Source organism: Vipera ursinii, assembly GCF_947247035.1.
Source record: "Vipera ursinii genome assembly, contig: SUPER_Z_unloc_1, whole genome shotgun sequence".
NCBI lineage: Eukaryota > Metazoa > Chordata > Lepidosauria > Squamata > Viperidae > Vipera > Vipera ursinii.
Genome location: NW_028148449.1, coordinates 743,345 through 764,589, shown reverse-complemented (window position 1 = coordinate 764,589; position 21,245 = coordinate 743,345). Strand labels below are relative to the sequence as shown.

The 21,245-nt window shown below is 52.5% G+C and overlaps 1 protein-coding gene and 1 long non-coding RNA gene across 2 annotated transcripts in view; one reads left to right on the top strand and one right to left on the bottom strand.

Moving 5' to 3' along the window:
* Positions 1–21,245, top strand: part of LOC310650467 — a 376,544-nt gene that overhangs the window by 22,982 nt on the left and 332,317 nt on the right. The window lies entirely within an intron of this gene.
* LOC310650483 (GTPase IMAP family member 2-like) lies at positions 17,701–21,156 on the bottom strand (the record flags this gene model as incomplete). The annotated part of the gene is made up of 3 exons (XM_083380032.1): positions 17,701–18,322; positions 18,796–18,835; positions 21,123–21,156. 3 exons carry the CDS (start codon positions 21,154–21,156, stop codon positions 17,701–17,703), a joined length of 696 nt encoding a protein of 231 aa, XP_083236158.1.

Genomic DNA, 21,245 nt, shown 5'->3' with positions numbered 1-21,245 from the left:
GCACTGCCTCCCCCCCCCAAAAAAAAAAAATCGAGGGGGTGGTCCGGGTGGGACCGTCCGAGCAAAGGAGACCCCCGTCCTCCCCTTCCTCTCCCCCTCCCCACCCCGCCTTACCTCCTCCAGGAATTAATTTCCCGCTGGCTCGCCTCCCCTTTTCGGTGGGGCTGGGGGGAGTGGGAGGGAGGAGGCGGAATTGCCCCCCCTCCCGCCTCCATTTACGGGGGTGATGCAGAGGGTCCCGGGGTGGGGGGCTTCGGGCTCTCTTGAAAGCGGAGGGAGGGGCATAGCTTGCCCCCTGCTCCCCACACACAGGTCCCCTGGGGGAGGCATCGCGGGTGGGGGTCTCAGGGGTACTCAAAGGAGGAATGCCCACCTTTTTGAGGCATCGCTGGGACAGGTGGGAGGGGAGGGGCGGCCCCCCCATTCCCTCCCCCTGCCCAAAAAGGGTCGTGGGCCCCTCCCTCGGTTCAAAAGAGGGGGTCTCCCCCCATCTTCTCTTTCCTTCCCCACAGTCCGGGGTGTGTGTCTGTGTGTGTGTGTGTGTGTGTGTGTGTTTCCTACCCCTCCCCTGCCCGAAAAGGGTCGTGGGCCCCTCCCTCGGTTCAAAAGAGGGGGTCTATCCCCCCCCATCTTCTCTTTCCTTCCCCACAGTCCGGGTGGGGGGGGAGCGAATCCCTCTGCCAGCTTCAGCAGCCAGGAATGAACCAGCAGCCGACATTCCGGGTAAGTCTGGGATGGGGGTCCTCAAAGGGGAGGGGGGCCGTGTGGAGGCTTCCGGAAAGGGGAGACCCTTTGGGAGTCTGGACAGCCATCCAGCCCCCCCCCCCCATTATGGTCCAGACCAGTCCTGTCCCCTACTTGTAAAAATAAAGCTCCGGTGCTAACGCATGCAACGCACCCCCCCCAAACAAATGAGGTCTCCCCCAGCCCTACTTCCCCGTCCCTCCACTTGCTTTCTGCTCCCCCTCCCTCCCTGCCCCTCCTTTCTTCCTGGCTCCCTTCAGAGCATCTCAGACCCCCTCCCTTAGCGGGGGGGGGGATGGTCCAGAGCAGCCTTGAATGGGGGCGGAGGACCAGGCTGCGGGTTTTTGGGTCCGAAGGAGCGGGGGGGGGCGCAGCCGGCTCTCTCTGCCCCGCTGGACACGCCGGGGTCACGTCTGACCCGTGTTTCCTTTCCACTCTTCCAGGGAACTATGGAGGAAAAGATCAGCCTGGGTAAGCGAGGAGGACACGTGTTTGTGGGGGGGGGGACAACATGACAGCCACTTGGGACGGCGAGCTGATGCCGGTTCAGAGGAAGAGTTGCGCTGGATGGGTCTCTCCCCATAGCGAACAGCCAGAGCCTCGCTGGCCGGCCTAGAGGAAGGGATGCCTTGACCCCTTTTTGGAGACCCCCTCCCCACTCCTGAGCACAGCTGCCTCCCTCCCTGAGAGGGTCTCTTGCCCACGAATGGGCCTCCTTCCACAGTTCGGAGACCCACCACAGACGTCATCTGGTGACAGGGAAAATGCAGGATAGCTGCGAAAGGAAGGCAGCAGTCTCACTGGTGGGCTGGGAGGAACAGGCAGGCAGGAGGAAGGGACTGCCATGGGGCACTCATGTGGGTGGGCGGTGGCCCTCAAGACCCATTGCAGCAAACCCGGTGGATCATCGACCCCTGGCAGTCGGAAATTCCTCCGGTCTGCACGGATCGTCTTCCCGGCAGGTTTAATCGCACTCTGTCTAAAACAAACCAAGTTGGAAGCCGGCTTGCAAGCTTTGGGGGTGGGGGAGGCAGGAGGGTCAGTCCTGCGTGGTCCAGCCTGCCTCTCCATCCTGCCCCCCAGTCCAGTGGGTCCGGCATCCTCCCGTAGCTCTCTGCCAGCAGCCCTGAATCTCTTCCGGATCACTCTGCTCACTCGGACTCACCTTTGCTGCTGGAGGCTGGACACAGCGGCCATATTTGGACATCGGGGAGGGGACTAAGGTGGGGATCAAAGGGCTGCTGGGACCAGAGCGTAATTTCCTGACTTGGAGCTTCATTGTTTTTTGCTAAAATGGGGTTCGCACGATGTGGAATCGACACGGCAGAGTATCCCATTTTAGCAACTCTGGGAGATTCACACAAAAAACCCCATCCCTGAACCGCTTCAGGGCAGGGGTGCCTCCTTTCCAAAGCTGTCCCCCTTTCCAGCCTGCTCAATGACACCCCAACATGTTGGATCATGGCCACCCATTTCTTCCAGGGCATGTGTGAAATGTCTCGATTCTTTTTTGTAGCATCATCTTCCAAACTCACAGGGGAGGACGCCGAACTCCGGCTGATCCTGGTAGGAAAGTGCGGAAGTGGGAAGAGCGCCACGGGCAACACCATCCTCGGCCGGAGAGAGTTTAAGTCCCTGGCGGGGAAGGCCACCACCATAAGGTGCCAAAGGGGTCAAGGAAGATGGCAGGACCGGAAGATCTCCGTGGTCGACACACCCAACATTTTCGATTATGAAAACCACAGTGAGATTGTGCAAAATGAGATCAGGGCTTGCGTCGAACTCTCCCAGCCTGGCCCCCACGCCCTGATCTTTGTGACACAAGTGGGACGCTTCACTGCCGAAGATGTGACAGCTGCAAAACGTGTCTGGGATATCTTTGAGGCCAAATCGGCCAGGCACACAATCGTCCTCTTCACCTGCGTGGAGGATTTGAGAGGGACCCCCCTGCAGGAGTACGTCCGAAATTCCAACAACCGCAATCTGCAGGAACTGATCCAGCAGTGCGGGAACCGCTTCTGTGGCTTCAACAACAAGGCCGCAGGAGCCGAGTGGCAGGCGCAGGTCTCGGAGCTGATGGAGATGGTGCAGAAGACCATTTTCGAGAACGGGGGGAGACACTACGTCAACTGGCTGTACGAGTTGCCCATGGTACGGGATCAGCATGTCATAGAGCGGAATCCAATGGCAGCATGGAACTGGGAGACGGCAGTGCTCTTTCTGGGCATCTGGTGGAGCGGCTCCGTTTACACGAGAACAAGGGGTCCCTCCTCTCTGGGAGACCCCAATGAGTGGGTGGGACAGCCGAGGCACTCATGTTAGGACAGGCAATAGGGGAGGGAGAAGGGAGGTTAATGGGTGGAGAGCATGCAATGCCCCCCCAAAAGGGGTTCCCTCAGCTCTACGTCCCCTTTTTCTCCTCCACCTGTGTTCCCCGCCGTCCCTTCCTTCGCCCCCTCCCTCCCTGCCCCTGCTTGGGGGCAGTGGTGGGATTCAAATACGTGAACAACCGGTCCTCTGTGTGGATGCCGCTTCCAGAAATCCATTCTGGGCCTGGGCAACAAAAAATTAGCTGCCGGTTCTGCCAAAGTAGTGTGAAATGGCTGAATCCCACCACTGCCTTGGGGGGGGGTGTTTCCAGAGCAACTTCTGGGCGATGCCTTGAATGGGATGGGGGACCAGGATGCGGTTTCTGGGCATGAACAGGGTGGCAGCTGGCTCCCTGCCCCACTGGACATGCCGAGGCCTCTGGGAGTCGAGACCCCTGTCTGACCCGTGTTTCCTTTCCACTTCCAGGCAGCCCTGGATGAGAAGGCCAAGCCGGGTAAGTGAGGAGGCCGTGTCTGGTATTTGGGGGGGGGGGCTGAAAAGTAACAAAGAGGATTCGGCAGCTGGAGCCCAAAACATCAGAGGAAATGGGTGCAGGAATTGGCGTTTGGCCAGTCTAGAGAAAAGAAGGACTGGGGGGGGGGACTAGATAGTAGGATTCCTGGCAGTGGGGGGGGGTTGTCACAAACAGCACTTCTCACTAGCACTGACGATGTTACCTACATTGGGTCATGAAACATCTGCAAGAAATCCATCAAGCTCAGAGGACCACCAAGGACCCTGATTCCTCTTCCTCCTCCTCCTCCTCCTCCTCCTCCTCCTCCTCCTCCTCCTCCTCCTCATATCCTGATCTTGAGGCAGACTTGATGCTGCCTGAAACCTAGAGTCAAAAACAAGCTAAGGATCAGTCTGGACCACACACACACACAAACGCACACCTGCCTTCTATCCAGTTGCAGTTTCCCTGATGGATGCTCCTCTTCGTCCTGCGGAGGGAGAATGGGAAGACGTGACGATGGACGTTATGGCAGCAGGGAGACCAGGTAATTCTTCTCATCTCCTTGACGCAGGAGGGGTCTCTTAGCACAGGGGACACCCAAACATTTAGGCACCAGGGACCGGTTCCTTGGAGAGGGGTTTTTCTGTGGGCCGGGTGTGTGTGCTCGTTTCGTGTGCTTCGCTTATTTGCATGGCCTGGTTGCCGGCAGACTAGGTGCCGCCTGAAACCTAGAGTCAAAAACAAGCTAAGGATCAGTCTGCATGAGACACACACAAACGCACACCCGGCTTCTATCCAGTTGCAGTTTCCCTGATGGATGCTCCTCTTCGTCCTGCGGAGGGAGAATGGGAAGACGTGACGATGGACGTTACGGCAGCAGGGAGACCAGGTAATTCTTCTCATCTCCTTGACGTAGGACAGCTCTTGTAGAACAGGGGACCCCCAAACTTTGGGGCACCAGGGACCAGGTTCCGTGGAGTGGGGTTTTTCTGTGGGCCGGGTGTGTGTACTCGTTTTGTGTGCTTCGCTTATTTGCGAGGCCCGGTTGTCAGCATTCTGTGGATCAGTGGCGGTTCAGGGAAGAGGGGTTGGGGACTCCTGTCTTAACAGCTGTTTTACATTATGGTGGATCCTCCCAGAAAAGTTACCTAAGATCCAATCCTGAAATTATAGTCCCTGCAGCTCCCCAATGGTCATTTGCACTTGTGGCTGACCACAAGGACACTGCAGTACCCCTTACCTATTCTACCCATCCTGCCACTTGGTCACTGCAAGCATTTCCCTTCCCCAAGAAGTTCCCGAAGTTCTTTCTCCTTCCACACCAGGTCCCCCTAAATGTTTCCCTCTGGCTTTAATCGTATTCTCACCCCCCCCCCAGGCTCATACCTTCCACCTCCCTTAGCAATAGCACTTATATATCACTTCACAGTACTTCCGAGGTCCCTCTAAGCGGTTTACAGAGTCGCCTTATTGGCCCTCCACATTTTAGCGACCACGGAAGGACAGAAGAGCTGAGTCAACCTTGAGCCGGTCAGCATCGCACTCCTGGCAGTGGGCAGAGTTTGCCTGCAATGCTGCATTCTACGCACTGTGCCACCAGCGATCATGGTGGTGCAGTAGAGGCTGTTGAGCAAGGGGTCGAACTAGAAGACCACCAAGGTCCCCTCCAATATTACTCCCGTACCCTCTCCCAGGGCCATCGTCACGCAGCACACACCAGCAGCCCTGAACCTCCTCACAGCTCAGGCTCAATTTGTTTGGCTCCAGCTTTGCTCATGGGGGCTGGACACAGTGGCTGTATTTGGACATCTGCTAAAGTGGGATTTGCACGTTATGGGAATCTGCACGGCTGAGCAGTCCATTTTAGCAACTCCGGGAGATTCATATAAAAATATCACTGAACCACTTCCGAGCAGGGGTGACTCTTTTCCAAAATTGTCCCCATTTCCAGCCTGCTCAATGACATCCTGACACGTTGTGAGAAATATCTCTATTTTTTTTTTTGTAGCATCGTCTTCCAAACTCACAGGGGAGGACGCCGAACTCCGGCTGATCCTGGTGGGGAAGACCGGAGGTGGGAAGAGCGCCACAGGCAACACCATCCTAGGTCGGCCGGTTTTCAAGTCAGTCCTGGAGCCAAAGACCACCACACTGAAGTGCCAAAGGGGGCAGGGAAGCTGGCAGAACAGGAAGGTCTCTGTGGTCGACACACCCGACCTTTTCGATTCTAAAAACTACAGTGAGACTGTGCGACACGAGATCGGGGCTTGCGTCGAACTCTCCCGGCCTGGCCCCCATGCCCTGATCTTTGTGACCCAGGTGGGACGCTTCACCGCCGAAGATGTGACAGCTGCAAAGCAGGTCTGGGATATCTTTGGGGACGCATCCGCTGGGCACATGATCATCCTCTTCACCTGCGAGGAGGATTTGATCGGGGAATCCCTGCAGGAGTATGTCCAAAATTCCAACAACCGCAATCTGCGAGAGCTGATCTGGCGGTGCGGGAACCGCTTCTGTGGCTTCAACAACAAGGCCGTGGGAACCGAGCAGGAGAGGCAGGTCTCAGTACTGATGGAGACAGTGCAGAGAGTCATTTCGGATAACGGGGGGAGACACTACGTCATCCGGCTGCACAAGATGCCCACGGTACGGTATCAGTGTGTCATAGAGTAGAATCAAATGGCAGAGTGGAACTGGGCGAGGGCAGTGCTCTTTCTGCCGGTTTAAACGAGAACAAGGGGTCCTTTCTCTCTGGGAGACCCCACTTGGTGGGTGGGACAGCTGAGACCCTCATGTTAGGACAAGCAGTCGGGGGGGGGGAAGGGTGGTAAAGGGGGGAGAGCATGCAATGCCCCACCAAAAAAGAGGTCCCCCAGCTCTACTTCCCCTTTTTCTCCTCTACCTGTACCCCATGCCATCCCTCCCTCTCCCTCTCCCTGCCTGCCCCTCCTTTCCTCCATTCCTTGGTCCCTTTAGAGCATCTGAGCCCCTCCCCCTGTTAGCTGGGGGGCTCCACAGCAGCTTCTGGGCGATGCCTTGAATGGGGTGGGGGACCAAGCCTCAGTTCCTAGGCTTGAACAAGGTGGCAGCTAGTTCCCTGCCTCACTGGACACGATGAGGCCTCTAGGAGTCGATACCTCTGTCTGACCCGTGTTTTCTTTCCACTCTTCCAGGCAGTTACGGATGAGGAGGCCAAGCCGGGTAAGTGATGAGGCCACGTCTGGTGTTTGGGGGCCTGAAGAGCAACAAAGAAGATGAGGGGGCTGGAGGCTAAAACATTGAAAGAACAGGTGCAGGAATTGGGGTTTCCCCAGTCTAGGAAAAAAAAGGGCTGGGGGGGGATAGCAGCATTGCAATATTTGGGGGGCTGCCACAAACAGCACTCCTTACGAGCCCTGATGACGTTCCCTAGTTGCGTCATGAAATGTCTGCAAGGAAGCCATTAAGCTCAGACAGCACCAGGGAACACACAGTCGTCGTCGTCCTCCTCCTCCTCCTCCTCCATATACTGATCTTGAGGCAGATTAAGTGCCGCCTGAAACCTAGAGCCAAACACAAGCTAAGGATCAGTCTGGATGAGACACACATGCACCAATACACATCCCCAGCTTCTATTCAGTTCTAGATTCCATGACTGATGCTCCTCTTCGTCCTGCGGATAGAGAATGCAAAGAAATGATGTTGGAAGGTATGGCTGCAGGGAGATGTTGATGTAGGACGGGTCTCTTAGCATAGTCACCTTATTGGCCTCCCACATTTTAGCGACCACGAAGGGACGGAAGAGCTGAGTCAACCCTGAGCCGGTCAGCATCGAATTCCTGGCAGTGGGCAGAGTTTGCCTGCAATGCTGCATTCTACGCACTGTGCCACCAGCGATCATGGTGGTGCAGTAGAGGCTGTTGAGCAGGGGGCCGGACTAGAAGACCTCCAAGGTCCCTTCCAATATTACGCCTGTACCCTGGCCCGGGGCCATCATCATGCAGCACACACCAGCAGCCCTGAGCCTCCTCACAGCTCAGGCTCAATTTGCTTGGCTCTAGCTTTGCTCATGGGGGCTGGACACAGTGGCTGTATTCGGACATCTGCTAAAGTAGGATACGCATGTTGTGGGAATCTGCACAGCTGATCAGTCCATTTTAGCAACTCCAGGAGATTCGTATTCATATCACTGAAACACTTCCAGGCAGGGTGACTCTTTTCCAAAGTTGTCCCCATTTCCAGCCTGTTCAGTGACACCCCAACATGTGAGAAATATCTCGATTTCTTTTTGTAACGTTATCTTCCAAACTCACAGGGGAGGACGCCGAACTCCGGCTGATCCTGGTGGGAAAGTCCGGAGGCGGGAAGAGCGCCACAGGCAACACCATCCTTGGCCGGCCAGTTTTCAAGTCCATCCTGCAGCCGAAGACCACCACCCTGAGGTGCCAAAGGGGGCAGGGAAGCTGGCAGGACAGGAAGGTTTCTGTGATTGACACACCCAACATTTTCAATTCTGAAAACCACAATGAGACTGTGCAACGTGAGATCAAGGCCTGCATCGAACTCTCTCAGCCTGGCCCCCATGCCCTGATCTTTGTGACCCAGGTGGGACGCTTCACCGCCGAAGATGTGACAGCTGCCAAGCGTGTCCGGGATATCTTTGGGGGCGAGTCTGCCAGGCACACGATCATCGTCTTCACCTACGAGGAGGATTTGGGAAGGATATCCCTGCAAGAGTATGTTCAAAATTCTGACAACTGCAATCTGCGGGACTTGATCCAGCGGTGCGGGAACCGCTTCTGTGGCTTCAACAACAAGGCCGCGGGAGCTGAACAGGAGAGGCAGGTCTTGAAGCTGATGACGATGGTGCAGAGTGTCGTTTTAGAGAACAAGGGAAGACACTACATCCAGCTGCACAAGGTGCCCAAGGTACAAGATCAGCGTGTCATAGAGTAGAATCAAATGGCAGAGTGACAGCAAGGGGTCCCTCCTCTCTGGGAGACCCCACTGGGTGGATGGGACAGCTGAGACTCTCATGTTAGGACAGGCAATTGTGGGAAGGCGAATGGCTGGAAGTTAGTAGCCGAGATTCATTTGTTAGGAAGCAGATGGCTGAATCGCTCAGGATCCCTTCTTCCTTGTTAGCAAAGGAAGGCAGAGAAGCAGGGGAAGAACAGGGGAGGGGAGCTAGCTACAAGTGGGACACGGGAGGGGGTGTTCTAGGTAATTTGGGGAGGGGGCTTTCCTCTTTTCTGAAGTTTCTGCTGGGTTCTGTCCAGGCAGTCAAACAAGGGGAGAAACTGTCAGAGCGTGCACAGTCTTATTGCGCGAGATAAACCAGGAGTAGACACAGTAAACAATGGTCTATAGCAAAGGGTGGTTTATCTTACACTGTCTACAATATCATACACCAGGAGCAGTCTACATATATGTGCTAATAGAGCAAGATCTAACACACCACAGTTACAGCAGAAAATGGAAGAGAGAGAACACATCAGCAGAGCCTTCTTTTTATACAAAGGCTCATAAAGAGACACAGACCCTGCTGACTTATTCCCATCATTACACTTTACATCTTACATTACATAAGCTGGTTAGCTGTTAAATCATTACCTTGACAGAATCCCTTTCCCCAAACTCTTTACATGGGTGGTCTTGGTGAGCAGTAGGGGGTAATCCTCGGCTTACCGACCATACGTGACCCCAAAATTTATGTTGCTAAGGGAGAAACAGGTTAAGGGAGTTTGCCCAATCTGATGCCTTTTCTTGCCACAATCATTCATGGAATCACTGCAGTTGTTCAGTTAGTCACACGGTTGTTAAAGCGAATCTGGCTTCCCCCTTCACTTTGCTAGTCAGAAGGTCACAAAAGGGGATCACGTGACCCCGGGACACTGCGACCATCATAAATACGAGTCAGTTGTCAAGCATCCAAATACAAATCACGTGACCCTGGGGATGCTGCAACGGTTGTCGGTGTGGAAAAAATGGTCATTCTTTTCAGTGGTGTCGTAACTTTGATCGCTAAATGAACTGTTGTAACTTGAAAACTACCTATACACACAATGTAATCAGTGTACTGATGTTGGAGAGGGGAACACTCCTGGAAAAGGTAGTCCAGAAAGGGGTGTGAACAGTCTTCCAGGGCAGCTGACTGATGTATCAGTCGGTCTCCTGCGTCCTCCAGATGGCTCAGGATCAGGATGAATTTGCCTCAAAACCAGCGGCGGGGGAGGGGATAACCCTCTTTTAACCCCCTCCCCTCAATTCTTGCCTGTGTCTTCTGGGGGGAGGGGAGTTCCTGCCAACCTCCGAACAAGGCAACTCTCTCCTTTGGCTGATTCTGTTTTGCTTTTCATCCAGAAATCCTCAGATTCGGCCTATGCCAATCATCCGGAAATGGCTGGAAGCATCCGAGGTAAAGTCTGTAACCCCTGGGGAGTGGGTTGGGTGAGACTTGCTGTCCTGGGTGGAGGGCGGAGGAGGTCAACCATCACACTCGGTTAGACAGCAAAAGAAATTCCTAGGACATTCATTTTTTACCAAGAGTTTAACTTTACTGAAGTTTCCATGTGGTTACAGAAGGAGAAAAGCCGGTTCTAATGATTTTGCACACAAACAGCATCGGAGAGTTTTCCCTTTTCCCCCCCGGTTGTCCCACTGTCCATGGTCCACTGATTGTTGTCATTCACTTTGTTTTGGGAACGATCTGACTGCCTCGGACTTTCCCAGCCAAATCATGTTGAGTCTGTCTCAGGCTTTCAGCCAGGCTCACTTGCATTCGTCCTTTCCCTCCCTCACCTTCCGGTGCCTTCCCTCCCCCCCACTTCCAATTACCGTTGTCTGGATGCAAACAAAACTGCGTAGTGAGCCAACCATGACAAACCGGTTATGATGGCCGTACGCTGACTGACCAATTCCCCTTCGTGTCTCTTCTCCCCTTTGGGTTGTAGGGCCTGAACGGCGGATCGTCCTCGTGGGCAGAACCAAAAGTGGGAAAAGTGCGACGGGAAACACAATCCTGGGGGAAAAAATCTTTGGGACGTCACATAGGTTAGATGGAAAAAGTTGCCAAAAGGAGGAGATGGTGTGGAACGGCAGGAGGATTGTGGTTGTCAATACGCCTGGCTTCCTCCACACCGGGCGTCCAGAGAGAGCAAATGCTGCTGAAGTGAGCAAGTGTGTGAGCTTTTGTCCCCCGGGTCCCCACGTTATACTCTGGGTCATGCGCTCTGACCGTTTCTCCCAGGAGGAGAAGGACGTGGCTCGGATGATCAAAGGGATTTTCAATCGGAAAGGCAGGAATTATATGATCGCCCTGTTTACCCACAAAGATAAGCTGAAAGGTCGTCCTCTTGAAAGTTTCACCTTTTTCCAAGATCTTACGGAATATATTGCTGAATGTGGGAACCGCTACCTGCCTTTCAACACCATGGCCGAAGGAGACGAACGGGAGGCTCAGGTGGCCAAACTGATGATGATGATTGATCAGCTCGTACATGAGAACGGAGATGCTCTTTATTACATGGAGGACATGCTGAAGAACGACACAGAGGACTTTTAAAAAAAAGTGGCTTCTCCTTGTGTCCTATTGTCTGGGCCTTTCCCCACCTTTTCACAGATTGGACCACCTTTAGGACATGACAATGCTCGAGTACCACCAGTGGCTTAGCAAAGTGTCAAAAACTTGATGAAAGCCCCCCCCCAAAAAAAAATGCGGAAAAAAGTGATCAAAGCACATCCACTTACCACACTCGTACTGGGAAACCTGTGCCTGTTTCTCTGACGTTAATCTTTGCCCTCGTGGCTGGAGAGAGCTTACTGGTAGAATTAAGTCAGATTCCAGCTGAAGACAATTCCTTTCCTTAGTTTTCATACATGTTAATGAAGGAAACGCCTTCTTCCACGTGTACGTGGAAACAAATGACAGTAACGCTACGACAGCATTTCCCCCCCCCCACTTCCAGCTACAGTTTTGCAACTTGGCTCCCGAACTCGGTCATTGTTTTTTCATTAAACGGTTCCTTCAAACTGCGGTGTGATGTCAATTCCAGACGATTGTGGACTTCACAAAAGCAGCACGGCGTTTTATACATTTGTCTCTCTTCTTCACGAAAACGGCTCCTGGCTTTGTTTGTGTTTTGTTGTAAAAATGTCTCTGGATCCAAGAAGGCTTTGTGGGATGCTTAGATAATACTTCATTGCAGATAACGCAAAAAGGAAGCTGCTGGTCATTTCCTTCCATGAAATAAAATTCAGACTTCAAATAATCTTCACTTTGTTTTCGATTTGGTGCCAAATCGAATTTCATCGGTAGAGGTTCCTTTGCTGAATCACTTTCCCTTTGCACTGATGAATATATGATGAATTTCTCCATATATATTAATATGCACCATTACCTTGGTGGTCAGGTGGCTGGTTGGCCCTTCTTCCTCTTCTCTTTCTCCTCACCCATACTTGCAAAGGCCGCTGGCTCGGTCTCTCACATCTCTTGCAAAGGCCGCTCACTTGGTCTCTCACTCATGTTGCTCACAAGGGTGCTCGCTCGGTCTCTCACGTCGCTCGCAAAGGCCTCTCGCTCGGTCTCTCACTCCCCGTCGCTCGCAAAGGCTGCTTGGTTTCTTTCTCACTCCCCGCTCACTCACAAAGGCCGCTCATTCAATCTGTCATGTCACTCACAAAGGCCTCTCGCTTGGTCTCTCACTCATGTTGCTCACAAGGGTGCTCGCTCGGTCTCTCACGTTGCTCACAAAGGCCTCTCGTTCGGTCTCTCACTCCCCGTCGCTCGCAAAGGCTGCTTGGTTTCTCTCTCACTCCCTGCTCACTCACAAAGGCTGCTCATTCAATCTGTCATGTCACTCACAAAGGCCTCTCGCTTGGTCTCTCACTCATGTTGCTCACAAGGGTGCTCGCTCGGTCTCTCACATTGCTCACAAAGGCCTCTCGTTCGGTCTCTCACTCCCCGTCGCTCGCAAAGGCTGCTTGGTTTCTCTCTCACTCCCCGCTCGCTCACAAAGGCCGCTCATTCAATCTGTCATGTCACTCACAAAGGCCTCTCGCTTGGTCTCTCACTCATGTTGCTCACAAGGGTGCTCGCTCAGTCTCTCACGTCGCTCGCAAAGGCCTCTCACTCGGTCTCTCACTCCCCGTCGTTCGCAAAGGCTGCTTGCTTGGTCTCTCTCTCACTCCCCGCTCGCTCACAAAGGCCGCTCATTCAATCTGTCATGTCACTCGCAAAGGCCTCTCGCTTGGTCCCTCACTCCCCCATCGTTCACAAAAGGGTACTCGCTTGGTGTCTCACGTCGCTTGCAAAGGCTGCTCCCTCAGTCTCACGTCGCTTGCAAAGGCTGCTCGCTCACTCTCATTCCCTCACGTTGCTTGCAAAGGCCGCTTGCTTGGTCTCTCTCACTCACCCATTGCTCGCAAAGGCCGCTCACTCGGTGTCTCACTCACTTCACTTGGAAAGGCCCCTCTCTCTCTCTCTCTCCTCCCCACTTCGCTAACAAAAGCCTCTCTCTTTCTCCATGTGTTTTTTTTTCTCCCTCTCCCGCCAAGACCTGCTCCTTTTACAGCTTCTCCTCTCTCTACCCTCCTCCTCCACCTTTTCTCTTCTGGATACACTGGAAGCTCCAATTAGCATGTAGCCATGCGCACCAATCCTGGGGCTTCTGCCAAGCCCTGGAGCCCCAGCTGATCTCCAGGTGTGTGCAGAGCCGCTGTAGCTCATTCCCTCTCCCGCTACACTTGGCTAGAGATTGTGTACCACCTGTCAGGTGCTAAAGTACAACTGCTGGTATGCATACCACTGGTTGAAAAGCCCTGTTCTAATCCAGTCCCTCTGCTCAAGACCCTCTACTATTTCAGATAAATGTCTGTCCAGTCTCTTCTTAAAAGCCTCCATTGATGGAGCACCCACAACTTCTGGTGGCAAGCAGTTCCACTGGTTCCACAGGGTGCCTGGAGGCTGGGGGGCATCAACTGATCCCTGGCAAGGCCCAATGCCTTTGATGACATGGGGATTTGGGATCCAAGACTTTGTCATCTTTGACTCTGGATAGGGTGACCCTTAGCCATGAAGCACATTCAGAAGCGTCCCGATCTGGCATGGCCTTTCGTGGTGGTTGTTGTGATTCAGGGTCAGCCTGTGGGTTCGGCAGTTGGGTCGGACGACTCAGAGGAGGAGGAGGGGGGTGTTGAAGAGCTTGCTGATGATGGCCTTGAGGCTCCGCAGAGCCCTCAGCCAGGCCCCTCCCACCTGGTCACGACGGAGACCCAGCTTTGTGAGCCTGACAGCGTGGATGAAGATGACCCACAGCTGGCCCTGTTCAAGGACGCCCGACGCAGGAGGCAGTCAATCAGGAGTAAACAGAGGAAGGCAATGGGGCACCTTGGAAGGAGGCAGAGAGAAGCCACGCCCTGAACTGTATAAAAGGGGAATGCGTGGGAGGGCTGGTTTGCTGAAGGCAACCGCTTGAAAAGCTCCTGTTTCTTGGTTCGTGTCTTGTTCTGTTTGTTTTTGTATTCATAAATTTGGCAGGCTTAATTCCAGCCTCTTGCCTTCTTGTAAAAGGGGTTGTCCCTGCCTTTTCTGCAGGGCCGGTAGCAGGCTGGTACAGAACAGTGGTGATGGATGCATTGCTAAGCACATTGATTTGTGCTTTAGATTGTAAGCCGCCCTGAGTCTTCAGAGAAGGGCGGGATATAAATGGGATTAAAAATAAAATAAAAATAAAAATAATTGGACGTTGCCATCGGCATTGTTCTCCTGCAAGCCTACGCTCCTTCAGGTACCCTGTTCCTTTGTGCCTTCTACTGCAGGACATTGCATGCAGCGGAAAGGAACTACACAATATGAGACAATGAACTGCTGGCTGTAAAGGTGGCCTTTGAGACCAGGTGGCACCATTTGGACGGTGCCTGGCATCAAATTGAGGTTTGGACCAATCATCACAATCTGGAGCATTTTCAGACAGCCTGGACTCTGAACCAGAGACACCAAGCTACCACCATCTAACAGAGCCACCACTGCACTGGTCGTGATGGATATGTTCGCTAAAATGTTCCATTTTATCCCATGTTTGGGACTACCTTAGCTTGATTCATGGCTCAGTTACTCATTCGCCGTGTGTTCCGACTGCACGGTCTGCCAGACCGGGCTGTGTCAGATCGAGGAACACAATTCACGGCGCGGTTCTGGCAAGCTCTGCTGAAACAACTTAAGATACAGGTGTGTCTCTCCTTGGCCCATCATCCAGAGACTGATGGGGGTACTGAAAGAATGAATGCCATCCTTAAGTAATATCTCCAGTGCTTTGTCAGTCAATAGCAGGACAAATTGGCAGATGTGCTAGCGATGGCTGCATATAACACCACACAACATACTTCCACCCAAGTGACCCCAGTTCTTTGCCAAATATGGTTTTCACCCGCGTCTATTTCCCTTAGCCGCAGACTCTCCCGTGCCCACAGTGAATGTATTCCTCCAAGAGCTTTGGGCTGTGCACCATGTGGTGAAACACCAGTTCGACAAGGCCAAAAGGACTACAAGAAATTTCCTGACTGTCACCATGTGGCACCTGCCTTCGAGTCGGCTGTCTAAAAAACTGGACCACCACTGCCTGGGCCCATTTCCTATTGAAGCCAGGATCAACCCTGTCACCTTCCAACTAACCTCGAAGAATGAGGATCCACCCAGTGTTCCATCGGTCCTTATTGGTGCCTATGTCAGCAGACACTCCCCACTCAGATTTAAGTGACTGTCTACTAGGACTCCTAGATCCATCTCACAGTTACTACAGTTGAGTCAAGTACCACCTATTCTTATAAGGGACACGGTGGCTCAGTGGGTTAGGATGCTAAGCTTGTCGATCAGAAGGTTGGCAGTTTGGTGGGTCGAATCCCAAGTGCCGCGTAACAGAGTGAGCGCCTGTTACTCGTCCCAGCTTCTGCCAACCTAGCAGTTCGAAAGCACGTAAAAATGCAAGTAGAAAAATAGGGACCACTACGGTGGGAAGGTAACAGCGTTCCGTGCGCCTTTGGCGTCTAGTCATGTCGGCCACATGACCACGGAGACGTCCTCGGACAAGCGCTGGCTCTTTGGCTTTGAAACGGAGATGAGCACCGGCCCCTAGAGTCGGAAACGACTAGCACGCATGTGCGGGGGAACCTTTACCTTTACCACCTATTCTATACCTGTGCATTTGGGTTTTCCTGCCTAAGTGACATGAATTGCAATTTGTTGGATAAGGCCCAGCCTTTGAGCCTGTCCAGAACCTTTTGGATCTTGAGCCCATATTCCAAAGTGCTGGCTATTCTCACCTCCCCCCCCCCCGATCGCTGTCCTCTGTAAACTTCAGGAGTTCCCTGTATGTAAAAGTTCGCAAATCCTAGGAAACTTTAGACCTGTTTTCTGGGTTTCGGGGGAACCCAGTCCAGGACCGCTCTCACTTTCTCTGTGTCCATCTCTATCCCCTTGCTGGATAAACGATAGCCCAGGTAATCAATGTGACCTTTGTGGAACTCACACTTTGACAGTTTGGTGTACAGTTTGTCACAGCGCAGCTTTTTTTAGTGCCGCTCTAACAAGCTAACCAACCCCCCCCTTTATATAGGTGATCATGTAGAACTTTTGTTGATCAATTGCATGAATACTGCAGGGCCCCCTTGTAGCCCAAAAGAGAGAACTTTAAATTGGAAACAGCCAAGCGGGCAGTTGAAGGCAGTTTTTCCATTCAACGCATTTATCTGTATGCAGTAATAAGCTTCACTCAAGTCTAGCTTGGGGAAAAAACCCTTTCACAACTGTGCTAATATGTCTTTCATTAAAGGTAGAGGTGGGGGAGGGAGTAGAGGGAGAGAAGCAGTGGTGGGACTCAGATATGTGAACAACCGGTTCCCTGCGTGGATGCCGCTTCCGGAAGTCTATTCTGAGCCTGGGCAACAAAACATTAGCTACCGGTTCTGCCGAAGTGGTGCGAACCGGCTGAATCCCACCACTGGAGAGAAGGTAAGGGGGAAAATGGAAGGAAGGAGGAGAGGGAGAGAGAAGGGAAGGAAAGGAGAGGGAAGGGGGAAAGAAGGGAAGGAAGAAAGGAATGGAGGGAAGGAAAAGGGGGAAGGCAGGAAGGGAGGGAGGCAGTGGTGGGGTTCAAATATGTGAACAACTGGTTCTCTGTGTGGATGCTGCTTCCGGAAGTCCATTCAGGGCCTGCACAAGAACGGAGCGGGGCTAGCGAGTATCACGCAAGTGCTCGCTGTGCCCCGTTTATGTCACGCACATGCTCGCGGCCCTGTGTGGGCGCGCGCATGCGCGAGCGTGCGTAAAATGCTTCCCCCTCACTTTTCTTCCGGTCTGCCAGACAAAGATTGGTAACTTCGGCTTTAGAGATTGCCTTATGTAACGATTCACCTCAGCTAACCACCCAAGAAAGCAGAACTCTTGAAACAGGCGTCGTCTCAAAAGGATACTTTTTATTAGGGGTCAGCGACAGCAGGGAAGTCAAGGCGAGATCTGGGGAAAATCCCGCTCAAAAGGGCGTAGTCAAAGTAGCAACCTGCCTCCTCCCGCCAAAGTCAGAATGTCCGTTTGAAATCCAGCCGGTCCACGGATGGCAACGACGCGCAGGTAACTGACACACGTTGGTGCGCATCTCAAGGTCTCCTCCAGCTTTCGTTTGTCCCGCAACCATCTCCCTCTCAAGCGGGTGGAGGCGGGAGAGGGAAAGTCGAAAGCGAAAGTTATCCCAAGCCAAAGCAAATCCGCCCCTCCCCCTCCCAGCAGAACGGCAGGCCCCAAACGGGAACACATACGCAGGGAAAAGAATAAGGATTTGGGGGAATCTGACCGAACCTTGGGGTCTGAGATAGGCATAAAAGGGGGGACCGGCTCGAATTGCTGGTTGTCATCCAAAACGACGGGGAGATCGTGGAGGTTACAATCTCAGCCCTTGCCGACATTGGGAAAGGCACAATTATGCATTAAGATGAATCACAAGAGAATTGGAGAAGGGTGATTGAAAAAAGCCGAGAAAGAAATTAGTTTCCCCGCCCCAGACATTATATCTCAATGTTTACTATTGAGTCTGTTTAAAAACAGAAGATATTTTAAGAGAATTTTTTCTTTTTTCTGGACCTGGTGGGATAGAACAGGGCTACCCTATCTTCTTGACCATCTCCATTAGCTCCGAGACCTGCTTCTCCCGCTCGGCTCCTTCGGCCTTGTTGTTAAAGCCGCAAAAGCGGTTGCCGCACTTCTCAATCACCTTACGCAGCTTTTCGTTGTCGGAATTTTGGATGTACTCCTGCAGGGAGCCCTGTCTCAGGTCTTCCTTGCAGGTGAAGAGGACGATCGTGTGACGGACGGACTTTTCCCCAAAGATCTCCCGGACCCGCTTGGCGGCATCCTTGTCTTCTTTCGTGAAGCGCCCCACCTGGGTCACCAAGACGAAGGCGTGGAGGCCCGACTTCCACATCGGATGGCATTTTGTCATCTCTTTCTTCAGTGACGGACCCGTCTCTTTGGAAATGAAAAGGGCTGGCGTATCAATCACGAAGATCTTCCTGCCTTCCCAGGTCCCCTGCCCCGTTTGCAACACCCGGGTGGTGGTCTTCGCTCCGAGGGCGGACTCGAACTCCCTCCGGCCGAGGATGGTGTTGCCTGTGGCGCTTTTCCCACCTCCGGACTTCCCAACTAGGATCAGCCAGATGTCAGCGGCATCCCCTGGGAGTTTGGAAGAGAGAGGGACAGTCTTAGGGCACAGCAGAGTTACACGGCTGGAAGGGAATTCAGTGAATATATGGGGGGGGGAAGGTAGGGGGAGGGGCGGAGAGAGAGAGAGAATATTAGATACTCAATAGAGGTAGATAGATGATTGATAGATAGATAGATAGATAGATAGATAGATAGATAGATAGATAGATAGATAGATAGATAGATAGATTAAGATTTAAGATTTTATTAAAATTTTTATACCGCCCTTCTCCCGAAGGACTCAGGGCGGTGAACAGGGCATATCAGATAGGACAGACAGACAGATAGAGGGTCAGACTAGAAGACCTCCAGTGTTCCTTCCAACTCTGTTATTCTATGATTCTGTAAGGCTTTCTTGCTTGAGCAGTGGGTTGGACTAGATGACCTCCGAGGTTCCTTCCAACTCTGTTACTCCATGCTTCGGCACACACAGCCAAGCTGTTTCCCTGTGGAAGAATTGGCAAGCAATGAAGCCAAATCCTGGCGGGACCCTTACCTCCTTCCTTCGCTTCCGTTCCGTGGTCCCTCGTGGCAGCCTAAAAGAGAAAGAATCAGCAGTTCAGACAGGGGAGGGTAGAGAGTTGACAGCTGCTTCTCTGGAATGGTCCAGGATCTCCTACCTGGGCAAGGGGCTGGACTAGATGACCGCCCAGGCCCCTTCCAACTCTGTATTTCATGATTCTGTAAGGATCTCCTGCTTGGGAGGGGACTGGACTAGATGACCTCCAAGGTCCCTTTCAGCTCTATCATTCTGTGATTCTCTAAGGGTCTAACAGAGAAAGCCTTTCTGCTGGATCCTCTGCTCCATGGGGGCAGCTCTCCCAAAAGCCACAGCCCTGCGTTTCCTCCTTCTTGCTCTGAGTTCTAATCCAGCCCTCCCAGGGAGACCTCCAAATAACTCCAGTCAGAGATTCGTGGCTGACTCTCCTTGAGCCAATTCCTTCTCCTTAGAATCCGCTTTCTCCCCTCAGATGACAGGATCTCCTTCAGTGGGAGGACCCTGCCCCCCCAAGTATCAATTGGCCCCATAGCTTTATTGTCTCCCATCCTGGACCCCTTGGAAAGAGACTCTCTTTTGGGCTCCCAATCTCTCAGTCCTTTGTCGTAGAACAGGCCACAAATCTACCAACACAAGAAATATTAGAGCTGGACCTGATTGGTATAAATGACAGCAGAAGAATCTTGAAAGCGTCTCACTCCCGCTGTACCAAAGCGCATCAAGGCAAGGCAGCCTTGAGGTTCATTCTCACCCTTTCCTGCTTTCCTGGGGAGAATTCATGTTTTCCTAACATGCTACATGTTTTCTTCAAGACCATCTCTTTACTCTTCTATACTGCCGTCCAATGGCGAATGTGGAGTCACAAGGAAAGTCCTGTCTGTTCTTCTTATTAAAATTAAATGTCCTCCTTGCTTAAGGAAGACGCCGTGTGTTTTGAAGGGGGGATGGGGCAGTCAGGAAGACCAGAGAGCTTCCATCTCAGGCCCAGTAAACTCTTTGATATCTTCATCAATGATTTAGATGAGGGAATAGAAGGGGAACTCATCAAATTTGGAGGTGACACTCAGCTGGCAGAAATAGCCAACATCCCAGAAGACAAGCTCATGAACGTTAATGTGGAGAAAAGCAAAGTTTTACACTTAGGCAAGAAAAAGCAACTGTACAGGTACAGACTAGCTGAAATGTGGCTTAATGCCAGTAATTGTGAGAGGGATCTTGGATAATAATAATAATAATAATAATAATAATAATAATAATAATAATAATAATAATAATAATAATAATAAGAAGAAGAAGAAGAAGAAGAAGAAGAAGAAGAGGAGGATGATGATAGGGACCTTGGAGGTCATCTACTCCAACCCCCTGCTCAGGCAGGACAGCCTTTCAGACAAATGGCTGTCCCGTCTCCAGTGATAGAGCCCCCACAACCTCTGGTGGCAGGCCGTTCCACAGATGGCTGACCGAAAGGGGTCCCAAGAATCCGTTTCACTCGGGACCCTCAGCAGCTGCCAGGCCGTGACCTCCTACACCACGTTCCCTACAAATGGGAGGTCAGAAGCTGGACAAATAAATGGCCGAGTTCCCTGGTGCTGCAGGGGGGGCAGAACAGGGCTGATAAAGCAGCCCCCACCCCACCAGCCTGCACAAATGGCTGATGAACACCGAAGCTCAGTTTACAGCAAAGGAAAGCGACAGATAAAAGCAGGTAGCAGACCTTTGGCAAAAGCATCAGTCGAGGCCAAGGTGGGCGAAAATTAGGGGAAAGCCCGGAAGGGCTGGACAATGATCTGGGACCCCCTCCCTGCCCTGCTGGCCCCCACACCCATGTTGAAGGAAAAGTCTTCATCATGGTTCAGTCCAAGCCAGGAATAAACAACATGGCGACTGCTTTAGAAAGAAGGTTGCGGTTTATGGAAGAGGAGAGCCAGACAGGAAGATGGCTCTGGAAGAAAAGAGAGCGAGCACATGTAGGGAGTGGGTGTTTATACCCTCTGGAGCCTTTTGTTTGGAGTTGTTTCCTGTGGCGTGAACTTTGCCCTGAGTCTGAGTGTGCCTTTCTGGTCTTCTGATGGTGGTGGGTTAATCCTAGTATGTCCCAAAGGTCATATCCTGCTTCCCTGGGGCTGGGGCTAATGCCTCTTAGATTTTTGGTGTGAGGGGTTGTTGGTTCTAGGGATCTTTCTTCCTAATCCCACTTTCCCGATTCCAGTGTTTCAGACAAGATGATCACATCTGCATTTCTGCAGACTTGGTTTCTGCTTGGGGAAATATATTGTCTTTTAAAGATTTCCAAAAATATTTCTTTCTCAGGGGAGGGGGCTGACTTCTCACACCCATCAGCTCCGGAGAAAGGTTCATCTCGGAGAAGCAACTCAAAGTGAAACCGAGGAACGGATAATAGTTGGTGGAAAGACCCGCTTTCTCCCTGCTGCGCCCAGGTGGAACCC